The 18539-nt window shown below is 61.7% G+C and overlaps 1 protein-coding gene and 1 non-coding gene across 3 annotated transcripts in view; one reads left to right on the forward strand and one right to left on the reverse strand.

The window, feature by feature from the left end:
- Positions 1–142: 142 nt before the first annotated feature.
- On the reverse strand, positions 143–249 carry LOC116532927. The gene has a single exon (XR_004260995.1). It is a non-coding gene; the product is annotated as a U6 spliceosomal RNA (small nuclear RNA).
- Positions 250–518: 269 nt separating this feature from the next.
- Positions 519–18539, forward strand: part of MED16 (mediator complex subunit 16) — a 20771-nt gene continuing 2750 nt past the window's right edge. Inside the window, exons 1-13 of one of the 2 annotated variants that reach the window (XM_032252477.1) lie at positions 519–643; positions 2332–2518; positions 3328–3435; positions 4002–4171; positions 7672–8103; positions 8803–8908; positions 12150–12305; positions 13123–13334; positions 13999–14205; positions 14798–15008; positions 16320–16453; positions 17501–17693; positions 18154–18370. In XM_032252477.1, coding sequence (XP_032108368.1) covers positions 2350–2518; positions 3328–3435; positions 4002–4171; positions 7672–8103; positions 8803–8908; positions 12150–12305; positions 13123–13334; positions 13999–14205; positions 14798–15008; positions 16320–16453; positions 17501–17693; positions 18154–18370 — 2315 coding nt within the window. In that variant the 5' untranslated portion in view covers positions 519–643; positions 2332–2349. Of the gene's footprint in view, positions 644–2331; positions 2519–3327; positions 3436–3587; positions 3613–4001; positions 4172–7671; positions 8104–8802; positions 8909–12149; positions 12306–13122; positions 13335–13998; positions 14206–14797; positions 15009–16319; positions 16454–17500; positions 17694–18153; positions 18371–18539 lie in introns of those variants that run through there. The other variant, XM_032252478.1, reaches the window with a different exon arrangement.

An 18539-nucleotide genomic window follows, 5' to 3' on the forward strand; every position in this document is an offset into this window, starting at 1 on the left:
TAAATAAATACAAAAGGCCAACATGCACGGCACTCAGCTGGCTTTTGGAGGCGTGGATGGAAGTAGGAACAGGCCGTAACGGGATCAGCGACTTCCGTTAGACGAGCCTCAGTTTCCCCATCTTGGACATCAGGAAACGGGAGAAAATATGGAACGCTTCACGAATTTGCGTGTCATCCTTGCGCAGGGGCCATGCTAATCTTCTCTGTATCGTTCCAATTTTAGTATATGTGCTGCCGAAGCGAGCACGGTGTACCCCGCGCACCAGGACCCATTTATAGCCTCTGGGATCAATGACTGTACACATAGGGCAACTTTCGTTAAACGCTATCGCTGCCCAACCTGTATGTCCGTAGTCTGGCGTGTAATGCAACTAACCTAGTTATTAACTGGCGCTGAGAAAGTGCTTATTCTACCAAATACAGCTACGGTGGCTTTTGGGAATCATTGGAAATGCTCGCATGCAAATAGACCCGGAAGCGGGGCGGAGCCGAGGCCGCGCCGCCGTCCCAGAAGTCTTTGGGAGGCGGCGACGCGGGTCGAGCAACTCGTTGGTCCCGGGGAAGATGGCGGCGCCGGAGCCGAGGCATTAGGGAAGTTCGCGCCGCGGACGCCCGCTGGTCTTGGCGCACGGGCCGGCCAGGTGAGCGCGGGGCTGCGGGGGCCCGGCCGGGGGTGGGACGGACCCCCCAATGGCGTCTGCAGCCCCAGGGAACGCGGCGCGGGGGAGGCGGGGCCTGCAGGGTTAGGGGGCGTGTCCGGAAGCAAAGGCTGCTGGGTAGGCGGCCTGGGTCGCAGGGTCTGGAGCTTGCGGCGGAAACTCGGGGGAAGCCGGAGGCCTGCGGGGCGGGGCTGGGGGGGGGGCCTGAAGGGGGTTGGGGGGGGGGGGGGGGGGGTTGGGGGGGGGGGGGGGGCTTGGGGGGGTGGGGCTTGTAGTGGGTCTGGGGTCCCTGGCATGGAGCCTGGGAACTGGATGGCTATATGGATGAAACCTGGAGAGTTGGGTTCCCTGGGGTGGACCCTGGAGATTGGGGGTTACAGGGGCGGGGCCTGGAGAGGGTATGGTCCCTGGATGGATCCTGGAGATTGGGGGTTCTAGGGGTGGGGCCTGGGGAGGCTATGGCGTTCCTGGGATAGACCCTGGGAATTGGGGGTCATAGGGGCATTCCTGGGATGGACCCTGGAGATTTGGGGTTATAGGGGCAGGGCCTGGAGAGGGTATGGGTTCCCTGGGATGAACCCTGGATATTGAGGGCCGTAGGATTGGGCTCTGGAGAGGCATGGTATTCCGGCGAGAAAGCCTGGTGTTTGGGGCTATAGGAGCAGGACCTAGAGAGGCTACGGGGTCGTTGGACATTAGAAAACGGAAGGACCCTGCAGATGGGAGGTTATAGGGGTGGGGCCTGTAGAGGCTATGGGGTCCCTGGGATGAAGCCTGGTGTTTGGGGACAATGGGGAAAGGGCCTGGAGAGTACATGAGGTCCCTGTAGGGGAACCTGGGGACTGGGGAGTTTTAGGGGTGGGGCCTGGAGAGCCAAGGCTGTTGGAGGCCGGACCTGGGGAGGTCAGCCAACATGGGACCCCTGGGGTGAAGCCTGAGAATTTAGGCGGAGGCCATGGGCCCCTGGGGTGGGTTGAAGCGGGGGAAGCAAGGGCTGACTTTAAGCGGTGTATGGCGGAGCCCTGGGGGTCTGGGGCAGACCCTGAGGTAGGCAGCCGGGGATAGGGTCTGAGGAAAACAGGTTGGTGGTCCTTCCAGTCTCACTGGGCTTTTGCGTTAATGAAGCGGAAACAGTCCGTCCAGATGCTGGGCGCTTAGAAAGCCCCAAGGAAATGCTCCCTCTGTCGCCTGTCACACTCGCCAAGTCCCTTGGCCCCAGAACGCCTGCCCGCCTTGGCCACAGGGAGCAACCCCACCATTTGCCTGTCTGCGGGCCGTTCCCTCAGAAGAGACCCAGCGCCCTCCTGCTGCCCCCATCATCACTCACCTGGGCCAGTGCAGACCCTCTGCCGCATCTCCAGCTGTGCCCTTGGCCCCCACGGTCTGTTACCCAGACAGCCAGAGGGGTCCTGGTGAGATCTAAGTAGGTCCCAGCCCTCCCAGGCTCCCACCGCTCGGGGTAGAAGCCCACAGGCCCTGACCTCTCCACGCCCACTTCAGCCCCAGCCCCGTGGGCTGCCGGGAACGCCCCAGGCTCTGTCTGGCCTCCGGGCCTTGGCACCTGCCGTTCCTTTGACCGCCTGCCTGAGGTTTTCCCGTATCCGGCTGGCACTCCACGTGCCCTGGGAGCTCAGCCCACACAGACGACCAGCCAGACCTCCCTCCCGCAGGAGCTGGTGACTGCCCTCATGTGTGACTTGCGGCGGCCGGCAGCAGGTGGGATGATGGACTTGGCCTACGTCTGTGAGTGGGAGAAATGGTCCAGGAGCACGCACTGCCCGTCGGTGCCCCTGGCCTGCGCCTGGTCCTGCCGAAACCTCATCGCCTTCACCATGGACCTGCGCAGCGACGACCAGGGTGCGCCCCCCTCCTGCCCACGTGGCGTCCCACCCTTTTCCCTAGGCACCCAGCACCCTGCCTTGCGGGGACTCGGTCTCTCAGGACACCCCTCACTCTCTAACTTGGGTGAGAGCCTCAGCCTCCTGGAGGTGCAGAGGGTGGATTCAGTGCTCCCCGCACCTGCTGCTGGGAGACGTCAGGTCCCCCGCTGTGTGGGATTGAACAGGGCTGGGGTGGTGGTTGACACAGGCATGTTGGAGACACCTGCCCCAGGTTTCCAGATGGTGTGTGTCACTGTTTGGTTTTTGAAAGGCACGTGGTGGCTGTACCCATTTTCTCTCCATTGTTCCAGTAATATGCACTTGTAATACGTGCTGGATAGAGAAAATTAGAAAACCAGCCGGGCGCGGTGGCTCACACCTATAATCCCAGCACTTTGGGAGGCTGAGGAGGGCAGATCACCTGAGGTCAGGAGTTCAAGACCAGCGTGACCAATATGGTGAAACCCCATCTTTAAAAAAAAAAAAGAAAGAAAGAAAACCACAGAAAATTAGAATCAAAGCAGGGTGAGAAAAGCCACCTTTCCCCTTCTGTGGAGGGGCCCGGCTGTTCACATTTTGGGTCATTTTCTTCTAGTCCGGTTTTAAAAACGTAGTCTTGGTGCATCACGGGTCTGTTCTGTTCCTGGCGGCGGGGGGCACAGCCTGTTCCTTGAGCGTTGCCCTGGCTGACAGCAGCTGCGTGAACTCCCTGGAGCCTGCCCAGGGTCAGCATCCCCGCCTCCAGGCCACAGCACCAGGCCACACTGACCATGCCCCTCCCCACAGACCTGACGCGAATGATCCACATCCTGGACACGGAGCACCCCTGGGACCTGCACTCTATCCCCTCAGAGCACCGGGAGGCCATCACCTGCCTGGAGTGGGACCAGTCAGGTGAGGCGGCCCCAGATCGCAAAGCGGGTGGGGGGTGGTGACCCTGTGTTTCCCTGGTCCGTCTGGACTCCGGCGCTGGGACCAGTCAGGTGAGGCGGCCCCAAATCCTGGAGCGGGGTTGGGAGGTGACCCTGTGTTTCTCTGGTCCATCTGGAGTCCGGCGCTGGGACCAGTCAGGTGAGGCGGCCCCAGATCCCGGAGCTGGGGAGTGTGGGGGGCCTGTGTTTCCTTGGTCCGTCTGGACTCCAGCGCCAGGACCAGTCAGGTGAGGCAGCTGGTCCCACGTGGCCAGGGGCGGCAACCCTGATCCCAGAGAGGAGACCCTTTATTTCCCTGGTCCGTCTGGAGTCCGGCACTGGGTCTGGAGCCCCCCGTCTGTGGTGTGGCAGTTGCTGCTCTTCCCACAGTGCCCTGAATTGTTCTTGTTTGGGGTTTCTGGAGGCACCTCCGGAGCGCAGCTCATGTCACCTCTCCACTGGGCGGGCTCCCCCGGGCACCGTGCCGTCCTGCAGGGCAGCGCTCTGCCCATCCCTGGAGGGTTCGTAACGATGGCTTCTTGCCCATAGGCTCCCGGCTCCTGTCAGCAGATGCCGACGGGCAGATCAAGTGCTGGAGCATGGCGGACCACCTGGCTAATAGCTGGGAGAGCTCGGTGGGCAGCCTGGTGGAGGGGGACCCCATCGTGGCCCTGTCCTGGCTGCACAACGGTGTGAAGCTGGCCTTGCACGTGGAGAAGGTGAGTGTCTTGCCCGAGTGAGTGGGTAAGGCACATGAGATCGGCCCCCCGCCCAGCCACCCGCCAGCCCGTCCCCCCCATCGCCAGCATGCCCCCCCCATCCGCCAGATTGCCCCGGTTTTTTGAACCTTGTACTTGGCTCACCCCTGCAGTCAGGCTGTCATTAGCACCTGCATTTTCTTTTTTTCTTTTTTTTTTTTTGAGACAGATTCTCACTCTGTTTCCCAGGCTGGAGTTCAGTGGTGTGATCTTGGCTCAGTGCAGCCTCTGCCTCCTGGGTTCAAGTGACTCTTCTGCCTCAGTTTCCCAAGTAGCTGGGAGTACAGGCACGCGCCACCATGCCCAGCTAATTTTTGTAGTTTTCGTAGAGACGGGGGTTTCAGCATGTTAGCCAGGTTGGTTTCGAACTCCTGACCTCATAATCCACCCACCTTGGCCTCCCAAAGTGCTGGGATTACAGGCGTGAGCCAGCATGCCCGGCCAGCACCTGTGTTTTCGGTGGGGCCCCCATTTAACTGAGGGTGGCTGTTCTCAGTGAGTCATCTCTTTAACTGGAGGCTGCTGTCCTTAGCTAGCTGTCTGTTTCACTAATGGCTGCTGTCTTCAGAATGGAGTCTACCCTCTGATTTAGTAACATCCCAGAACCCCTCTCTCCTTCCCCGGTGATTCAGCCAGTCCCACAGTTAAGAGGCAGCACCGGCTTCCTGCCACGGGGCCCCTCCGGAGTGTGCTCCCCACCCTGCAGTCCAGTTGCTCTGTGTTTTCTGTTTTTGGTAACAGCTTTATCAGGATGGTGTTCACAGACCATAGAGTTCACCCATTAAGAGTGCACAGGCCGGGCGCGGTGGCTCAAGCCTGTAATCCCAGCACTTTGGGAGGCCGAGGTGGGTGGATCACGAGGTCAAGAGATCGAGACCATCGTGGTCAACACGGTGAAACCCCGTCTCTACTAAAAAAAAGACAAAAAATTAGCTGGGCGTGGTGGCGCATGCCTGGCAGGAGAATTGCCTGAACCCAGGAGGCGGAGGTTGCGGTGAGCCGAGATCTCGCCATTGCACTCCAGCCTGGGTAACAAGAGCGAAACTCCGTCCCAAGAAAAAAAAAAAAAAAGAGTGCACAGCCCGTGCGGTTCAGAGGTTTTGTGTACACTCACCATGTTTTGCGGACGCCAGCATGGCTAACCTCAGACCTCAGACCATTATCTTTTTTTTTTTTTTTTTTTTTTTTTTTGGGAAAGTTTTTTCCTTTTTCCCCGGTTTGAGGTTGGGGGGGCCCTCTTCACTCGCTGCAACCTCCCCCTTCTAGGTTCAAGCGATTCTCCTGCCTCAGCCTCCCGAATAGCTGGGAGTACAGGTGCCCACCACCACACCTGGCTAATTTTTGTATTTTTTTTAGTAGAGATGGGGTTTCACCTTGTCGTCCAGGCTGGTCTCAAACTCCTGACCTGAGGCAATCTGCCCACCTCGGCCTCCCAAAGTGCTAGGAATAGACATAGAAGCCACCACGCCGGGCCAGACCTTTATCTTCCTTGTTTTTTGAGATACAACCTCGCTCTGTCGCCCAGGCTGGAGTGTGGTGGTGCCATCTTGGCTCACTACAACCTCTGCCTCCCAGGCTCAAGCAATTCTCCTTCCTCAGCCTCTGGGATTACAGGCACATGTCACCACCCCCAGCTTATTTTTTCTTCTTTTTTTTTTTGAGATGGCGTCTCACTCTGTCGCCCAGGCTGGAGTACAGTGGCGAGATCTTGGCTCAGTGCAACCTCTGTCTCCGAGGTTCAAGTGATTCTCCTGCCTCAGCCTCCTGAGTAGCCGGGACCACAGGCATGCGCCACCACGCCCGGCTAATTTTTTGTATTTTTAGTAGAGACGGGTTCACTGTGTTGGTCAGTCTGGTCTCGAACTCCTGACCTCAGGTGATCTGCTTGCCTTGGCCTCCCAATGTGCGGGGATTACAGGTGTGAACCGCCACACCCAACTCCAGACCATTCTCATCACCCCCAAAAGGAAATTCAGTCCCCATCACCCCATCATGTCTCACCCCCGTCTTTCCCCCACCCCAGCCCCTGGAACCCAGCCCATCTCTGCGGATCAGCCTCTGCTCACCCTTTCGTAGAAACAGGGTCCTCAAGGTGCATCCCCGCTGTGGCCTGACTCAGAGCCTCGCTTTTAAAAATAACCAAATAAAATTATATTAATAAAAGGCACACGTGCTCATTTAAAACACCCTCAAACACGCCAGCCTGCGACCCACACAGACACATATGGTGTGGACACCAGATGCCATCCCTCATCCTCATGGCAACCACACATGGCCGGGCCTGGCCTGTTGGCTGGACTCCTGGACCTGCTTCTTGCTATAAAAAGTGGGTTGTTTTTGTTTTGAGAAAAAGTCTCATTCTGTCGCCCAGGCTGGAGTGCAGTGGTGCCATCTCGGCTCACTGCAACCTCCACCTCCCAGGTTCAAGTGATTCTTCTACCTCAGCCTCCTGAGTAGCTGGGGTTACAGGTTTATGCCACCACACCCGGCTAATTTTTGTATATTTAGTAGAGATGGGGTTTCACCATGTTGGCCAGGCTGGTCCCAGTATGATACACACTTTTCTCTCCCTTGCATGTTTTTACAACATAGCAGGGACTTGTTTGTTTGTTTTTTGAGACTAAGTTTCGCTCTTGTTGCTCAGACTGCAGTGCAGTGATGCAATCTTGGCTCACTGCAATCTCCGCATCCCAGATTCAAGTGATCCTCCTGCCTCAGCCTCTCGAGTAGCTGGGATTACAGGCGCCTGCCATCAGGCCCCGCTAATTTTTGTATTTTTAGTAGAGAACGAGATTTCACCATGTTGGCTAGGATGGTCTTGAACTTCTGACCTCAGGTGATCCACCCACCTCCTCAGCCTCCCAAAGTGCTGGGGTTGCAGGCGTGAGTCACTCTGCCCGGCCAAGACCCCATCTCTTAAAAGACTCGTGTTCAAAGAAGGGTGGATGTTTTTGTATGTAAATGATGACCTCACAAATTTGATTGGAAACCAACATAGTGTCCGCAGTAGCCACTGGTGCTCACACATCGCTTCCCGAGTGATGCAGCTCAGGTCCGCACGGCCCCCGCCGGGGTTTGTGAGTGGGCTGATTGGCACCTGCCCCCCGGCGTTGTGCGCACCGCCAGTGACTGCTTGGCTGCCACAGGGACCACCTGGCTCCCGGAACTGAGCATACCAGTGTCTGTCCCTTTACAGAAAGAGGAGGTGACTCCTGTCACACACACGTTCATCCATTTAATCCTCCCGCTGTTCTTCAAAGCAAAATTTACCTTACAGATGAGGAGCCCAAGGGTCAGAAGGGCCCACATCCCACAGGGCTCTGGGGGTCTCTGGGGGCTGAGTCAGGATCCGAACCTAGGCGCACACTCTCCTGGCTTCTGCCTTGGGGTTCTGTGTGACTCTTTCTGGGGCAGCCCGCATGAGCCTGAACACCCCTCCTCCCTCCCCCCCTCCCCCACAGTCGGGCGCCTCCAGCTTCGGGGAGAAGTTCTCCCGCGTCAAGTTCTCGCCGTCGCTCACGCTATTTGGCGGCAAGCCCATGGAGGGCTGGATCGCGGTGACGGTCAGCGGCCTGGTCACCGTGTCCCTGCTGAAGCCCAGCGGGCAGGTGCTGACGTCCACGGAGAGCCTGTGCCGGCTGCGCGGCCGCGTGGCCCTGGCCGACATCGCCTTCACGGGCGGCGGCAACATCGTGGTGGCCACGGCGGACGGCAGCAGCGCCTCGCCCGTGCAGTTCTACAAGGTGTGCGTGAGCGTGGTCAGCGAGAAGTGCCGCATCGACACCGAGATCCTGCCCTCTCTGTTCATGCGCTGCACCACCGACCTCAACCGCAAGGACAAGTTCCCCGCCATCACCCACCTCAAGTTCCTGGCCCGGGACATGTCGGAGCAGGTGAGCGTGTGCCGGGGCCACCGCGTGGGCTGGCCGGCTGGGAGTGCGGCGTGCGTTCTCAGGGGCCTCAGGGTGGAGACCCACACGGGCTAAACCGAGGTGTGAGCAGGGAGAACCTCTTCCCTGCCTTTCCCAGCATCTGGAGGCGCCTGCATCCCTCAGCTCGGGGCCCCTTCGTCCCCTTCATGGCCACAGCGCAGCCTCTTCCTGTCTCTGAATGTCATTTACCACCTCCTCTCGTGAGGACCCTGTGAGGACACTGGAGCCCCTGGACCCCCCCATGCTCTCCCGCCTCTGTGTCCTGAACCAAGTCCCACCTGCAGGTCCTTCTGTGTGAGAGGTCACCCAGCCACAGGTCCTAGGGCTGAGGACCGGGATGTCCTGGGGCCACTGTTCAGCCGGCCACTCCAGGTTGCCTGGATTCCCGTTGTAATCAGTAATCAGTAATGCCCCTGACATGGTTCCCTGGGTCCCCTTGCTGTCCCTGTGAGAAGGCGCCATCCAGGGACATTTTCGTTCCTGCGAGTGGATGGTGGCCTCTGGGGACAGGCAGGCCCAGGTTGGCATCCAGGAGGGCCTGGAATGGCAGGCGTGGCCGAGGAGACAGGCCCCGTGGTACAGCAGCCCCAGGGTCCCATGGCTCCGGTCGCGTGGCCAGCACAGCAGCGCAGGGTCTGCCCTCACCCCACCTCCCCGCAGGTGCTGTTGTGCGCGTCCAGCCAGACCAGCAGCATCGTGGAGTGCTGGTCCCTGCGCAAGGAGGGGCTCCCGGTCAACAACATCTTCCAGCAGATCTCCCCCGTGGGTGAGTCTCCCCGGCCAGCTGCGGGAGGACCTGGGCCTGCCCTCGGGGGCAGCTGGGTTTTATTTTTGAGGCAGGTAGCGCTCTGTCACCCAGGGTGGTCCTGAACCCTGGCCCTAAGCCATCCTCCCGCCTTGACCTCCAATAGTCCTGGGATCTCGGGGCGTGATCACCTTGCCTGCAGGCATTCTGAGTGTTAGTCGTGTAGCCTGCTCCGCCCTTCCACTCCCGCCTTGGCGGGTGCCACCATCCTATGGGACACCGAGGCTCAGGGAGGCGTGGTCGCTGGCCCGCGCAGGCGTGTGGGCGTGGCCGTTGAGTGGGCGTGGCTGTGGGAGTGGCCGTCGAACCGAGCAGCCAGTCTGTGGGCGGGGCCGTCGAATGGGCGGGGCCGTCGAACCGAGCAGCCAGTCTGTGGGCGGGGCCGTCGAATGGGCGGGTCTGTGGGCGGGGCCGTCGAACCGAGCAGCCAGTCTGTGGGCGGGGCCGTCAGGCAGCAGGGGACAGGCCAGACCCGGCGGAGGCGGTGCACGGAACCCTCCCGGACCTGGTTCAGGGAGGAGCAGCTGAGGTTCAGCGGGTCAGCTGAGGCTGATGAGAACACCCCACCACCACCACCCACCTCACCAGCAGCCTCTTCTGGGGCCCTCATTCCCATCTCTGTCTGCCCGATGGGCCCCCCAGCACCCACGGAGCCAGGCCCGTCACCCCCACTTCCAGCGCAGAATGCTGGGGCTGGAGCAAAGCAGGGACGCTTCACTGCCAGGACTGGGGGCAGAACAGCGCTAGGTTTCCAAAGCCTGGGAGGCTGTGGGCCCGGCTTTCAGGCTGGCCTTTGCCCTGGAGAAGGGAGGGGTTTCCCGCAGCTGAGAGCAGCAGGCATTTGCCGATGAACGCTAATGACGCGGAGTGGCTGGACTCGGGCAGGTGCTCTTCATAAGCCGCTAACAAGCCCGTGTCTCGCTGTGCCTGCGGGTGGCTACCTCACCTGCCCACTGTGGCCGTGGAGGCAGGAGAGGTGAAGAGGGCCTCCACCTGGTCCTCCCCGCAGGCCTCGTTGTGCGTCACCAGCAATTCGGGCTGCGTTGGCTCATGCGACAGCACCCGGCACCACCCCCCATGGGAGGCAGGGCTGCAGGGACCCGCAGCTTCGCTGCCTGCACGTCTGGGTCCACCATCAGCCCGCAGCCAGGCCACCTGGCAGTCCCAGGTCCGACGCCTCACCTCATCTCCTGCAACGGCCCACACCCTCCAGCCCAGCTCCTGCTGGCCTTGAGAGCCACGTTTTACATGTACACAGCAGCGTTTCTCAGGCCTCATGTCCCCGGCAGCTGGGGGTCACTGTGAGGCAGTCCTTGTCTGACCCATCTCTCCACCCACCGCGGAAGGCTTCACCAGGTGGGCACCAGGTGCCCACCACGGAAGGCTTCAGTTCTTGCTGCACTCAGCTCTCCACCCACTGCCCAGTGTCCCCACACGCGAGGCTTTGTGGCCCAGCCACTTCTGCCCTCAGCCCTGCACCCCTGCCCCCACCCATCCCTAGCCTCGCCAGCCCACCCTGTTCCTTGAGGCCCAGCTTGGAGGTGGCCCTGTGGGTGGAACCACAGGCCCCTGCCCTGCCTCTCAGTTCAGCCCAGGGCAGGGGTGGCCGGGCCCATGGAGGCTCGGAGCCCAGCCTCCTCCATCAGCTGAGTGCTCTGGGCCAGCAGCTGAGACTCTGTCTGCCTTGAGCGCCATCGTTTAGGAATGGTGGTCATGGCCGTCAGTTGGAGGAGGGGATGTAAATCGAGGGCACCCTGAGCACCCCTGGGTGTCATGGCAGCCACTTCACCCAGCCTTAGAGCACTGGGTTTCCTGTCTTTCCACTGAGAGGCTCAACTCCACGAGGGCCAGCCACCCCTGACCACTGTGTGCCCTCCGGACATCTCAGCCACTCTCTGGGCCTCAGTTTCCCCTGGGAATGCTGCTCACAGGACCCCTGTACGGGTTTGTAGCAGGTCAAGGCTCTGTGACCATGATGGCCAGTCCAGGGCAGAAACCTCAGGGTGACATGGGTGGCACAGAGCAGCCGTGTGGTAGTCAGCTTCAGCTGAGTAACAAGCCACCCCCAAACGGAGTGGCTCAGACCAGCAGCCCTGCACTGTTTCTGTGGTGGGCTGCCTCGGCCGCCCTCTCCTGGTTCCCACATGTCTGCAGTCAGCAGCCGAGGCGGCCTGTCCTGTCCACGGGCCACACATGCTCCCGCAGGCCGGCTCGGGCTGCCCTCCACGTCCCACGTGCAGCAAGAGCAGCGCCCTGCTCCCCGCACAAGCTCTCTGGGCGTGTGTGTGTGTGTGTGTGTGTGAGTGTGTGAGATAGGGTGCAGCGCCCCGCTCCCTGCACAAGCTCTCTGGGCCCGTGTGTGTGTGTGTGTGTGTGTGTATCTGTGTGATAGGCTCCAGGCTGGAGTGCAGTGGCGTGATCTCGGCTCTCAGCTCACTGCAGTCTCAATGTCCTGGGCTTGAGCAATCCTCCCACCTCAGCCTCCTGAGCAGCTGGGACTGCAGGTGTGCATTTCCACACCCAGCTAATGTTTCTGTATTTTTGGTAGAGATGGGGTCTAGCTGTGTTCCCTAGGCTGGTCTTGAACTCCTGGGCTCAAGCTGTCCTCTGGCCTTGGCTTCCCAAAGTGCTGGGATGGCAGGCTTGAGCCACCACACCTGGCCGTGTCGCATTTGCTAACACGTGGCCCGAGATTCACAGAAATAGACTGACCTGTTGGGAAGGACCGCATCTTCATGCAGGGGCTGCCAGGCAGCAGATCCGTGGGTGCGACCATCCTGCATGGCCTTATCGTGTGGGGACCCTGGAATTGTAGATGAGGAGGAATGGAAATCCCGGCTCAGCTGGCTGAGGCTGAGGGAATGTTGGGGTTTGCATGGCTGCAGGTCTGGGGTGGGGCCGTCTCCCCATTGTCTGCTCCATCAAGGGGGCAAGATGGCCCCGCCCCACTGGTTTCCATAAAATCCCAGGGCCTCATCCCATTGGCCTGCCTTGGGTCCCACGCCTGTCCCAGAACCAGTGGGCGAGTCACGGAGCACTCGGATTGGCCAGGCCTGGTGTTCCTGGCGTGGGAGTGTGGCCGCGTGAGACCCGGGAAGGGCACTGGGTGGGCTGCAGGCCCTGCCCTGCTGGGCTCTTGTGGCAGCTTCTCAGCTTGTTTTCACTCCCTTGCCTTCCCGTTTTCCTGCCTCTGATTTTTCAGTTGGTGACAAACAGCCCACGATTCTCAAATGGCGGATCCTGTCGGCCACCAACGACCTGGACCGCGTGTCAGCTGTGGCACTGCCCAAGCTGCCCATCTCGCTCACCAACACCGATCTTAAGGTGGCCAGCGACACACAGTTCTACCCTGGCCTTGGTATGGCAGAGCCAGCGGCGGCCACACAGGCCCTCGGCTCACACCAGGGGAGGCGGGCTCTGAGCGCAGGCCATGGGGCCCCGGGAGCTCGGCCTCCTGGGCTCTGATGGGTCCCCAGTCAGGACGCAGACCTTGTCTTTCAAGCTCTGTGAGGCTGGCAGACAGATCCTGTGCTCTTTAATATGTAAAGAGCCATTTCAGATCAACAAGGGAACATGGGGAACTTGGGTCGGCAGCACCTCTGGTCTCTGCACTGCAGCGGTCGTAATGTGGGTCTTGGTCTCAACCCGTGGCACCCGTGCCCCTGAGTGAGTCCACGCACTCTGTGGTGCTGGGCCTGTTTGCTCAGCTGTAAGGTGGGGACAAGCCCGCCTTAGCTCAGGCCCCTTCCTTCCCCTAGCTCCCGTTCTCCCCTGGTTCCCTGGACAGAGAGGTTATCAAAACCCGCTCGGGGCTCGGGGATGTTCGTCAGAGCCTGCGGAGAGGTTGACGGGGACGCAGTTCCCTGCTCCAGAACCCTTGGTTTGTTCTCCATTTTCCAGTCTCTCTACCGCAGGGACCCCTTTCAAATCCATGAGCTTCAGGCTCTGGACCCCACCCCCCACGCCGCCCTCATTCACAGGCAGGCCCCAGTGTGACTGACGGCCCCGGCCCACCACCCTAAAATGCCTCTTTTTGGGGCACCAGGCGCTGCGACCCTTGGTCCCCCCTAGTTGGGCGGCCTCGGCTTGCTCCACACCCTGCAGAGCAGGTGGCCCCTCCACGGGTGGGCGTGTCCCGGGCCCTGCCTCTGCCTAAGCCGAACCTGTGCCCGCAGGGCTGGCCTTGGCCTTCCACGACGGCAGCGTGCACATCGTGCACCGGCTGTCACTGCAGACCATGGCCGTCTTCTACAGCTCTGCCACCCCGAGGCCCGTGGACGAGCCGGCCATCAAGCGCACCCGCACCGCAGGCCCCGCCGTCCACTTCAAGGCCATGCAGCTGTCCTGGACCTCGCTGGCCCTGGTGGGCATTGACAACCAGGGGAAGGTGAGCTGCTCGGGCGTGTGGAGCTGGGCTGGGGGGTGCCAGAGGGAGGTGCCCGTGGGGAAGGGACCACAGGTGCAAGCCCCTCCAGCCCCTGCCTGCCCCTCTGTGTCTGTGCGATGGGTTAGGCTTGTTCAGTAAGGTCACTAGGGCGGCCTGAGGCGTGTGTTAGCTAGGAGCTCTCGAGAGGACAGCCTTTCATGGTATAGACTCCTCAGCATTCAGGGAGACGTGTGTGTGCCCGGCTCAGCACCCGGCGCAGTTGGGGCTCAGGGAGTGTTTTCCTTCCCTGTTCTCAGAGGCATTGTCTGTAACCCTGACAGAAAGGTGCGGGCAATGCCCACACGTGCAGGCACACAGACCCACGCACACACGCATGCACTTGGGGGCGCGCACACACACGCATGCACACGGGGGTGTGCGCATATGCCAGCACATGGGAGCGTACACCCACAGGCGTGGCTGCCCGCTGACCCACGGGTCTGTGTGGGGGCCTCCGGAGTAGGCTTGGTAAAGAGCCACCCCTCCATCATGGAGAGGAGCTGCTGGGCAGGTGCCTTCCCTGTCCTCCACAAGATGCACCTCAGCCCCAGGGCCCCACGCTCATCCCGGCTGGGGTTGGAGCCCCATGTCTTACATGGCTCTCCCGGGGCCCTGTCTCCGGCAGCTGAGTGTGCTCCGCCTGTCACCCTCCATGGGCCACCCGCTGGAGGTGGGGCTGGCGCTGCGGCACCTGCTCTTCCTGCTGGAGTACTGCATGGTGACCGGCTATGACTGGTGGGACATCCTGCTGCACGTGCAGCCCAGCATGGTGCAGAGCCTGGTGGAGAAGCTGCACGAGGAGTACACGCGCCAGACCGCGGCCCTGCAGCAGGTGGGTCCCCAGGCAGGTGGGGCTGCCCCTGCGGCAGGTGGGTCCCCAGGCAGGTGGGGCTGCCCCTGCGGCAGGTGGGTCCCCAGGCAGGTAGTGCTGTCCCTGGGGAAGCCAGGGGCCCTGTGTTGAGTGAGGGGCCAGTGGCAGGGAGAGGGGTCCCGTGGAGGGTGGGGGAGGTCCCTGCAGCAGTCACGGAGGTCCCAGTGGCAGACGTGGGGGTTGCTGTGGTAGCTGGGGGGGGGTCCCCATGGCAGGCAGGGGCTCCATGGAGGGTGGAGGGCAGGAGGGGCAGGTAGCCTGTGGCAGGTGAGGCTGTGTGTGGAGTGGGGTGTTCCCGGAGGCCCGTCCAGTAAAGTTGCGCCTGAGAGAAGCACTTGCTTTCCTTCCTTACCTAGGAAGTTTCCTCTTGGCACATTAGGCCCCTTTTGCTGTGAGGTTGCTGAGGTGCAGAGGCTTAAGCAGCTTGCCCAGCTCACCCAGCGCCTGGTGCCAGAGTCCAGCTGCCCTTCTCCCCAGCTGGAGCCTTGGCGGGCACCTCTGCCCTGGCCCCTCGGGGTGACCCAGGTTCCTGCTCACACTGCCCGCCCCCCAGGTCCTCTCCACCCGGATCCTGGCCATGAAGGCCTCGCTCTGCAAGCTGTCCCCCTGCACGGTGACCCGCGTGTGCGACTACCACACCAAGCTCTTCCTCATCGCCATCAGCTCCACCCTGAAGTCGCTGCTGCGCCCCCACTTCCTCAACACGCCCGACAAGAGCCCTGGAGACCGGCTGACCGAGATTTGTGCCAAGATCACTGACGTCGGTGGGTCCCGTCCCGTGCCCCAGCCTCGGGCATCTTTCACCATTTACTTATTGCATTATTTAATCTTTCGAGATGGAGTCCTGCTCTGTCGCCCAGGCTGGAGTGCCGTGGTGGGATCTCGGCTCACTGCAACCTCCGCCTCCTGGGTTCAAGCGATTCTCCTGCCTCAGCCTCCCGAGTAGCTGGGATCACAGGCGTGTGTCACCACGCCCGGCTAGTTTTTGTATTTCTAGTAGAGACAGGGTTTCACCATGTTGGCCAGGCTGGCCTCAAACTCCTGACCTCAAATGATCCCCATGCATCGGCCTCCTAAAGTACTGGGATTACAGGCGTGAGCCACCGCGCCCGGCGTTTTAGAGACAGGGTCTCATTCTGTCAGCCAGGCTGCAGTGTGGTGCCTCTGCCTTCCATGCTTAAGCAGTCTTCTCACCGCAGCCTCTGGAGTAGCTGGGATTATAGGCGTGCGTCACCACACTTGGTTTTTAATTTTTTGGTCTCCATATTTAGGGTCTCACTATGTTGCCCAGGCTGGTCTTGACCTACTGAGCTGACGTCACCCTTCCACCTCTCTCCTGGGGGCCAGGCTGCTGCTCCCAGGCCAGGACCTGGCACCTAGTCCTCTGGGGCAGGTCCGCTCCTCCTCCCAATTTACCATAAGGGGACTGAGGCACAGAGAGGCTAAGCAGCTTGCCCAGGCCCGCCCAGCACGTGGCATCCCACTCGCCTCGGCCTCCCAAAGTGCTGGGATTGCAGGCGTGAGCCACTGCACCTGACAGGCTGTTTCTTTTAAAATTGGGGTTACTATTTACCTCTAGAGTATCCAGTTCACTGTAGGCACGTGGCACTCCCAGTAGCTGGGAGCTGTGTGCACATTCGTGGTGGTTTCTGTGGGACCATGCTAGTCGCCATCCCAGAGGTACCTGCTGGGTGTGTAACCAGTGCCAGGTGTGGGGTGGGGGTGGTTGCAGCCGCACAGTGTGGACATGTCCTGTGTTCACAGAGCCCACCCCGAGGAGGGGCCCGATGTGCACCAGTGGGCCGGGTCTGAGCAGTGCTGTCCCTGGCATGCCCTCCCAAGGCCTGCAGGCCAAGAGAAGCTGTTTGGTGCTGAGCACAGGGCCCCCGGGGTGGGCAGGCAGTGGGCTCCCGGTTCCTCTCCATCAGGCAGTGCCATCACCCGTGTCTTATTCCCGGTGTGGGCACCTGCTTGCCCGGCACTGGGTGGGTGCTCGGTGCAGGACTCTGAGGAGCGTTTAGGTCACCCCGTGTGTCCCACAGGCCCGGACTGACCTGACCCGCGTCTCCTTGCAGACATTGACAAGGTCATGATCAACCTTAAGACGGAGGAGTTTGTCCTGGACATGAACACGCTGCAGGCGCTGCAGCAGCTCTTGCAGTGGGTGGGCGACTTTGTGCTCTACCTGCTGGCCAGCCTGCCCAACCAGGTGCGCCCTCCAAAGCCCCGCCCCTCACTAGGGCCCCGCCTCCCTGGCCCCGCCCTTGTCCGTGTTCCGACTCCCTAGCCCCACCCCTCAACAGGGCCCCGCCTCCCTGGCCCCGCCCACAGCCGTGTTCCTCCTCCCTAGCCCCACCCCTCACCAGGGCCCTGTCTCCCGGGCCCCGCCCTTCCCCAGGCCCTTCCCCAGGCCCTTCCTCCATGGCCCCGCCCCTCAGAGGCCCCGCCTCCCAGGCCTTGCGCCTCAAAACCACCTCAGCCCCGCCCCTACCTGGAGCCCCACGTCCTGGCCCTGCCTCTTTTCAAAGCACCACTTCCTAGCCCACTGCTCCTGAAGCCTCTCCTACAAAGCCTTTCCTGCCCATTCTCAAAGTCCCGCCTCCCAGGCCCTGCCTCTTCTCAGCCCCACCCCCACTGGAATCTCCTGCTCCGCTGCCCCCAGCCGTCACCGTCCCCAGCCCCCTTAGCCTGGGGTAGGCGGCTTTGAGGTCAGGAACTCACTGCCGGCCCCAGCAGGCTCGGGCCACACCCCCACCTCCAGGTGTGCAGGCTGTGCACCATCCTGCCCTGTGGGCCCTGCCTCTCCACCGAGCCCGTCAGGCAGTTTGAAGCCCCTCTGCTCTTTGTGGGGCTTTAGGCTGCCAGAGGCCACTCCCCAGGGCCTCCCTTTCCTGGTCCTCTGGCCTCCCAGTGCAGCCATGGTGGTGGGAGGGGGTGCACTTAGCTGTGGGAGGGTCGGCTGCTCCCCGGAAGTGGGTAGGGGTGTTGGCGTCAGCGGGAGCCTCCTCTCTGTGGACTCTCAGGTGAGGGACGGGATGACTCTCCAGCTGGGGCTGTTCTGGACCCTACAGGGTGCTGAGTAGCATCCTTGGCATCCACTGACGCTGTGCCAGGAGCACCCCAGTCCTGACCTCCACAAACGTCCCAGACCCTGCCCATTGTCCCCAGGCCGGGGTTCCATGCACCCCGAGAGGCTTCACCCCCTCACCATCTGCTTCCCGCTGCCCCTGCCACGCTGGGCACCTCTTTCCTGCAGGGCTCCCTGCTGCGGCCGGGCCACAGCTTCCTGCGGGATGGCACCTCACTGGGCATGCTTCGGGAGCTGATGGTGGTCATCCGCATCTGGGGCCTGCTGAAGCCCAGCTGCCTGCCTGTGTACACGGCCACCTCGGACACCCAGGACAGCATGTCCCTGCTCTTCCGCCTGCTCACCAAGCTCTGGATCTGCTGTGAGGCCCCCCGCCTGCCGCTCTCCTCTCCCCACCAAAACACAAGCCCTGCCCCAGCCCCCCGCCAGAACATAAGCCCCTGCAGGGGGCAGTGGCTCTGCCTTGACCTCTGCCAATTCCCCAGTTCCCAGCACAGGTCCAGGCGTGGTGCAGGTGCTTTGGGGATGGCAGCTGCTCCCAGGCACTTGTTCTTGTCTCGTCGGTGGCGTGTGTGAGGAGGGCGGGTTCTGTCGTTCTTACATCCTGGTGTCTGTGAAAGGCACAGTGCTTGTCATATACTTTTTAAGTGACTGAGGCCAGAGAGGGGGAGAAAACCCTAGGACCACCCAGCCAGGAAGGCAGAGCCAGGGCCAGACCCGGTGCTCCTCAGAAGGAGGAGGCCCCAGCGCATCCCCCACGGGTGGGCGGGCAGGTGGTGCCCCAGGCAGAGATGTTGAGACCTCGGCCACCCTCCCCGCAGGTCGTGACGAGGGCCCAGCAAGTGAGCCCGACGAGGCGCTGGTGGACGAGTGCTGCTTGCTGCCCAGCCAGCTGCTCATCCCCAGCCTGGACTGGCTGCCGGCCAGCGACGGCCTGGTCAGCCGCCTGCAGCCCAAGCAGCCCCTGCGGCTACAGTTCGGCCGGGCACCCACGCTGCCTGGCAGCGCCGCCACCCTGCAGCTCGACGGCCTCGCAAGGTGCGTTTGTCCCTGCACGGGTCCCCAAATCCACCCGGCTCTCCTCCGTGCCTGGCCCCAGGACCCCCAAACCCACCCGCTCGCTCCTCCGTGCCTGGCCCCAGGACCCCCAAATCCACAGTGCTCCCTCCTCCGTGCCTGGCCCCAGGACCCCCAAATCCACAGGGCT

Source organism: Sapajus apella, unplaced genomic scaffold (assembly GCF_009761245.1).
Source record: "Sapajus apella isolate SASKATOON/1434 unplaced genomic scaffold, GSC_monkey_1.0 scaffold77, whole genome shotgun sequence".
Classification (NCBI taxonomy): domain Eukaryota; kingdom Metazoa; phylum Chordata; class Mammalia; order Primates; family Cebidae; genus Sapajus; species Sapajus apella.